Source organism: Chanos chanos, chromosome 14 (genome assembly GCF_902362185.1).
Source record: "Chanos chanos chromosome 14, fChaCha1.1, whole genome shotgun sequence".
NCBI lineage: Eukaryota > Metazoa > Chordata > Actinopteri > Gonorynchiformes > Chanidae > Chanos > Chanos chanos.
Window position 1 is genome coordinate 2,409,497 of NC_044508.1, and position 7,500 is coordinate 2,416,996.

Here is a 7,500-nt window from a genome sequence, read left to right on the forward strand (position 1 = left end):
TAATGTGCAAAGCAAGATTTCATAGTTATAAGACAATTACAGCCAGAAGTAAAAATTCTTGGAGAACAGTAAAGAGTGCATTCCCATTGGACAGACTTAAACTCACATTCCCATTGGACAGACTTAAACTCACATTCCCATTGGACAGACTTAGACTCACATTCCCATTGGACAGACTTAAACTCACATTCCCATTGGACAGACTTAGACTCACATTCCCATTGGACAGACTTAAACCTCGTGTCTCAGGTTATCTGTCTAACTGTGCAGAAATCCAAAATGGGTGCGACTCATGACGAAATTCTCCCTTTTTTCAACCGCACCCAAAACAAATAGTCAGTTTCTGCATCATAACTTCAGTGTGTCTGTTTAGTATCCTTCACAATCTTCAAACACATGCGACTGGACCCGGTGTGCTCAGCATGACTAACGCTACTCTTCAATGCAGAAGTTCTCTCTCGCAGGAAAGACAACGTGGCACCACCATGCAGAAGGCGATTTGTTATTTTTTAACAGGGGGGACGGCCCAATGGTCACTGACACTACTCTATAGAGTATATAGGGGGGATGGCAGATTAACAAGGGGGATGCATTTTGGTCATTTTGCTAACAAGGGGGAACTCATCCCCCGTACAAATCGCCTGCTGCCGCCGTGACTTTGGCCAGACAACCATTTAGAGAAGTCAACGAGGCCTCAGACGTCCCCTTCTTTTGTCTCTGACAGTTAGGGGTTTTTCTTTTCTTTTTTCTTTTCGGTCTCGTCAATGTTCTTTTCTGCTACAACAGATTGTTGTTCTCTCTCCAGTTCCGTCTGTTGCTCTTGACTGACAAAGCCGTCAATGGAGCGTCCAGGTCTTTATCTTAATGGGACTCTTTTTTGGGGGTATATTATGGCGAGGAGAACGACTTCCACGCAGTTCTCCGCCATTGATTGTATTTAAATAACGAGACCGGCCGCTTGTGTCTGGAAATTGCTTCAATATTGAGTCTGTCAGAATGAGTCTGCTGTCGAGCCAAAGAGCCAGGCAGGGTCCCCCAGACGCAAAAGCTTTCAAACATATCTCTCTCTCTCTCTCTCTCTCTCTCTCTCTCTCTCTCTCTCTCTCCCTGTTTGTTGCTCTTTTTTTTTCTTTCTTCGGAGAGAAAGCAATTTTGGGCACCTTGCCCAGGCCTTCCTTGACTGAAATGTTGTTGAAGTTTGTGATAATCAAGTCATTACTGCCACTCACTGCTACTGTAGCTGTTTACGAAGATGCGACATTTTAAAGGTGTTTGGTAACCAGCATATTTGCAGAGAGAAAATGTTCTAGGAGGGGGAAAGGAAATATTCTGGAGCAAACTGAGGAGTTCACAGTGCCACACTGAATTGTTTAACAAGGCTGTTTTTCACAGTATGAAAAATACGCCAGGTTGGGAACATTAACCACCCAAGGAAAGAGTAAAATAACAACGGAAAAAAGAAGGCCTGAGAAAGAAATGAATGTTTGATCGTTAACATCTTGGTCCTGTCTTTTTCACTGATAATGTATAATGCTAAGAATTAATTTGGACATTAGTGTATTTTTTATATATTTATTTGTTTATTTATCTGTTTATTTATTTTTGTATATCTATTTGGACGTTAATCTTTTTTTGTTTTGTTTTGTTTTGTTTACATGCAGCCCTAAGTGCTGTAACTGAACCCCAGAGAAAACTGGTCATGTTGACACTTTCAACAAGATGTTTAAAGTTTCTTTTTTTAAGTAGGTTTTCATTCTTCTGTGATGCAGCTGGACAGGAACACAGATGCTGTTGTGGACTTTTCTGCTGTTAATGTAACAGGGTTACATGGATGCTGTGGTGGACTTTTCTGTTGTTACTATAACAGGGTTACGTGGTCTGATGATGAGAATGCGGGAGACTTCTGACCTTTAGGACATCTTCATCGGTGGACTGGCAGGTCACAGGGTCATCGACTTCACGTACAGTTCCGTCCTGTTCCACGCTCACGACCTTCACGGGCACAGATACACGCCGACCGGTCAGAATAGCTGTGTTCAAGACTTCCGTGTCCTACAGATGGAGGGAGAAAGAGAGAAAAAGAGAGAGAGAGAGAGAGAGTAAATATAGGTTTCTATTGTGGAACTGGAATTGAAATGTCTGTGTTACATAAGACCTTATGCTTCTAAAGACAGACAGACAGACAGACAAGAGATGTGGAACTCTGAATGAGACACTAAAGGAAGAAAGACTAAACAAAAACTGCCACAATTTACAGGGAGCAGAAGATAGATAGATAGATAGATAGATAGATAGATAGATAGATAGATAGATAGATAGACAGATAGAAAGACAGATAGATAGAAAGACAGAAAGACAGATAGATAGATAGATAGATAGACAGATAGACAGATAGAAAGACAGATAGATAGATAGATAGATAGATAGATAGAAAGATAGAAAGACAGAAAGACAGATAGATAGATAGATAGATAGATAGATAGATAGATAGATAGATAGATAGATAGATAGACAGATAGATGAAAAACTTTTTTTTCTTAGATTAGGAAATTCAGTATAACCTGTACATGTTTGTGCATGCATGCATGCATTCAAAAAGTTGTTTTGGCAACATGCTTCCAGAACTCGTGCGACAAGAGTTTTACTGGACTGAAGTGAAAGGTTTAATTACAGATGCATACCAAGCCCAGTGCTCGGTGTGTGTGTGTGTGTGTGTGTGTGGGATCGGGTGTGAGAGACAGGAATTAGGAATTTAATCTCAAAATGAGATGGTGCAGTCTGACACTGCAGTGGGTATTATAGCCCCTGAGGGACAAGCTACAATCACGAAGAGAGAGAGAGAGAGACAGAGAGAGAAAGAGTGAAAATAAACACAGTGTTAGATGTGAATTATGTCACAAGGTTTCCAAAGCTGGATTGGCAGCGTTAAGTCACTGAATTCTCAGTCTTACAGTCGTTTTGTATCAGAGGACATGGCTCGGTTTAAAGGCCTTAAACCTGCACAAGCACCAGAATGTTTACCGTTTCAATATGTCGCTTATGAGTAGCACAGCTTCCCTATTCACTTTTCTTAGACAAATATCAGAGAGAGAGAGAGAGAGAGAGAGAAAGAGAGAGAGGAAAAGAGAGGAAGAGAGAGGGAGAGAGAGAGAGAGGAAAAGAGAGAGAGAGAGAGAGAGAGAGAGAGAGAGAGAGAGAAAGCAGGAGAGGGCATGGTGGCGTTTTCCCGTTAAAAGGCTGGTAATTGGCATAAGAGGCGAGGTCACTCTGGGAGAGCCCGATCAAGCGTTTCCGTGGTGATAATGAACAGTCGTTAGAGCGGAAGTCACAACGATGACCTCAGAGACACATACCAGCCTGAGAAGAAAAAAAAAAGAGAGAGAGAGAGAGAGAGAGAGAGAGAGAGGAGCGGAGGGGAGCACTTGACTCCTTTGGCGTAATTCATTTTTGACCTTTTCTTAATCAGTATCATATAAAGACTAATTCCCCCACCCTACTCTCTCTGAGTCTTCATTCGGCTCAGGCATGTTTTATCGGCACGGCTGTCAGAAGACAGTTTCTCCAAGAGCACATGCAGTGTCACAGTTCTCTAGTGCTGCACACCGTCACATTTACACGTACGGCGTTTTAGGAGGCGGAAGGTTGAGGTGAGTGAGGAAAATGAACAAACCAGTTCAAGCAAATGAAAAAAAAACCTCTAAAAGCAAATGAACTGATAGACGATAAAGAGAAAATGCTTCTGAAACAAACAAACAAACAAACAAAACAGACAGTAAAAAGACATATATTCTAGACATTAGATAATACATCCAAGAAACTCTTGAACCTTTCAAAGAAACTCTTACTAAGAAACACATACACAAAGACACACACACACACACACATACACACACTTTCATATGAACTCACACGAGTGCACTCTACACTCTACAGAATTCAGAGTCTACGGAGCAGATGAATTCAAAGTTAACCCTGAAACGGCAGACAGAAACTCCAACGAGAAAGACAGAAAGAGAGTCCAACGGAACGGGGAGAGGACGGAGAATGGAGTTAATGAGATGAAAGCATAAAAGCTTATTTGTCAAATTTCACCCTAACTGTAAGGGAGGACGTCTGCAGGCAGTTTTTTTTTTTTTTTTTTTTTTGAAAGTGAATGAACTGGCACAGAAACATGTGTGACCACACTTATCGTCATAAAAATCATCACCGCGGAACAATTTTTTCTGACTATGTATTCATTTTTAAAAGAAAAAGAAGAAAAGTGTAAAAAATCCCTGAGCCAGAAACCCATTTGGATGATCACAGTTCAAAAATGCACAGAGTGAGGGAGAGAGAGAGAGAGAGAGAAATTCCACCTACACTGTTTCTATCTCTATCTTGTTCTCTCTTATCTCACCTTCTCTCCTGCTTTTACTCTCTCGCTCACTGTCTCTCTCACACCCCCCCCCTTCTCATTCTCTCTCTCACCCCCCCCCCCCACCCCCCCATCTCATTCTCTCTCTCATTAAATTGGCCCAAGGGAAGGAAGAGTAGTGCTCAGGCAGAGGAAGAGGAGGAGGAGGAGGAAGAGCACAACGCCGCACGGCCTCTGAGGCAGTCAGCCTTAGCCCTGAGCGCTAACAGCTAAAGATACTAACTGTGATAAAGAGGAGGGGGGAGGGCAGGGGGGGGGGGGGGGGTCTGAGTGCAATATGCTTTGTAATATCTGTCCAAAGAACCAAACCACAGGCAAAAAACCCCCAAAAAGATCTCAAACCCACATCAACAGCACAGTCTCTCGCCCAACAGTAATCAAATGTTATTAAGCATATATATATTTAACAAACACAAACATACACATACACACACATTCAGAGATATATATAAAAACACATATATATATATGTATGTATACAGTTTGTAAGTGTTGGACTATCCAGTGTAAATTTTTCCGGAGTTCTTTTATGTGTGAGTGTACACTGTTGTTGTAGCTGTGAGAAGGTGTGTGTTTTTAAAGTTTTTCTAAGTTCAGTCATAACGGAGTGTTACTTTACACTGGTCACGTCATCATTACTGTCAGGCACACAGACTGTCATCATGTCCTGCCGCCCTCACACACACACACACACACATACACACACACACACACACACCACACACACATACACACACACACACACACACATACACACACATACACGCACACACCACTCACACACACGCACACACATACACGCATACACACACACACACTCACACACACACACGCACACGCATACTCACACACACCACACACACATACACACACACACACGCACACACATATGCACACTCACACACACGCACACACATGCACACACATACTCACACACACCACACACACATACACACACACCACACACACATACACATGAACACACATGCACACACACACACACGCACACACACACATGTACACGCACACACACGCACATGCACACACACACTCACACACACCACATACACACACACACTCTTTCTCCCTCTCTGTCACTGTTACTTTGGTCCTAATTGCTCCGTTTTAGGGCCACAGCCTCCTAGTGTTCAGAACCAATGAACACCAAAGCTCCAAAAAAACCCCAAAAAAACGTTTGTTATAAAAATATATATATATATACTTATACTTAACAAAGATCAGGTTCTCTGAGTTACCACGGCAGCATCCGTACCATCTGGTCACACGTTGATAACAATCAATTTCTACAAAGCCCAGATCACCTCAGAGGGTAGTGTCTCCGTGGGAGTGGAATTCGGCCCCCACTGCGAGTACAGTCGGAAATCGCCACACGGAAGAAAATAACCCAGCCTGCACAACATTACAGAATAATCTCATGGATCGATCCCATAATCAATCACAGAGCTGTAAACAGGCTATGGGGCTTTGGAATAACCACTGGCCAATTAACCAGCAGCTAATTGTCGAGCTGTCAGTGAACCCTAAGCCGTCTGCAGCTTTAGAGCCATCGTATTCAATGTCACCTGGAAGCATGAAACACCACAGATATGAGTGGACCCACATCATTTTAATTCTCTGTCTGGGAAAAGAAACTTTTTCATAAACTGAGCTCCGATCAACACTTCCCAAACTTTGAGGATTACCTCCTCCCTCCGGTCAGAGAGACCCCCCAAAGGGGGCTAGCAGCACCCCCTCTTTCCAGTTCGGATAAAACCCTGACACCTTGCCACCTCCCGATCAGTGAGTCGTCCTGTAGTCCGCCCATCCATCCTGTCATCTCAGCTCAGAACCAGCCCAGTCCCGCTGCCTCGGAAGATCCGCCACGCTAAAAGACTGTATCGGTACCGACACAAAGAACCGGCCCAATCTCACCACCTCGGACGATCCGCCACGCTAAACGACTGTATCGGTACCGACACAAAGAACCGGCCCAGTCCTGCCGCCTCGAAAGATCCGCCACGCTAAAAGACTGTATCGGTACCGACACAAAAGAACCAGCCCAATCTCACCGCCTCGGACGATCCGCCACGCTAAAAGACTCTACTGGTACCGACACAAAGTTTCGCTCATGGTCTCCCAAAGTCAAGCTCAGTAACTGCGGTGTCTAGCACCTGAGTGTGGCTGGGCCCGCTCCTCTTTCTCCCCTTTCCTCTCCTTCCCTCACTACCATTAGTGTAAGTAACTCCACTGGAACATGACTTAAGGAGATTCTCTTAGTTGAATGTGCCTCTTCATGAGTGATAATACATGCATAAAGCTCTATATAATTTAGCTATACTGAAGGTAGCACTGTCTCTGTAGTTCGTTAGTTCTTCTGTGTGTAGTTTAGAAGCTGTGTGTGTGTGTGTGTGTGTGTATGTGTGTGTGTGTGTGTGTGTGTGCAGTAAATGTGCCTTAGTTCCATCTAAAGCCCATTTTATTCAACAGTAGATCCATTCTGTGCTGGTTCAGTTTAACTGTTGTAATAAAAGTTGACATTCGTGTTTCTATTCTCTGAGTACGTAATAAATCATTCCCTGGGTTACTGAATATGGCGATCCAGGAACTTAGTTATCTAGGACAATAGCATTCGAAGAGTATTATTGTACTCACTACTTAAAAGCCATAATTTGATATCGGTTCATGCTAATGAAGAGTTATTTTGACTCATTTCTGGGCTCAGTGTTCGGAGCGCTGAGCTATGAATACAGTTGTCCAGAGTAAATGTCATTCCGATGGGTTCAGGTTCTCCTATAAGGTTCTGATTATTGTGAAGTGATTTGAGCGTTCAGACAGTTATTCATGGTCCACCATTAACCACAACATATCTGTGCCACTGACACCAGAGCACTCAGCAGGTGAAATATCATCAACTGTCAATCAACTTCAGTTTAACACACACACACACATTTCGCACTCACTTAGACACGTACACACAAACACACACACACACACATATGCCAGATTATTCTCACATAAACGTGTGTGTGTGTGTGTGTGTGTTTGTGTGTGTGTGTAAATACATACATACACACCTGAGATGATCT

General features: G+C 43.2%; 1 protein-coding gene across 1 annotated transcript in view; it reads right to left on the reverse strand.

Moving 5' to 3' along the window:
• LOC115827822 (transmembrane protein 132C) overlaps positions 1-7,500 on the reverse strand; it is a 110,080-nt gene that overhangs the window by 17,757 nt on the left and 84,823 nt on the right. Inside the window, exon 4 of the mRNA XM_030791730.1 lies at positions 1,909-2,052. Within this exon, the coding sequence (XP_030647590.1) occupies positions 1,909-2,052 (144 nt within the window). The remainder of the gene's footprint in view (positions 1-1,908; positions 2,053-7,500) is intronic.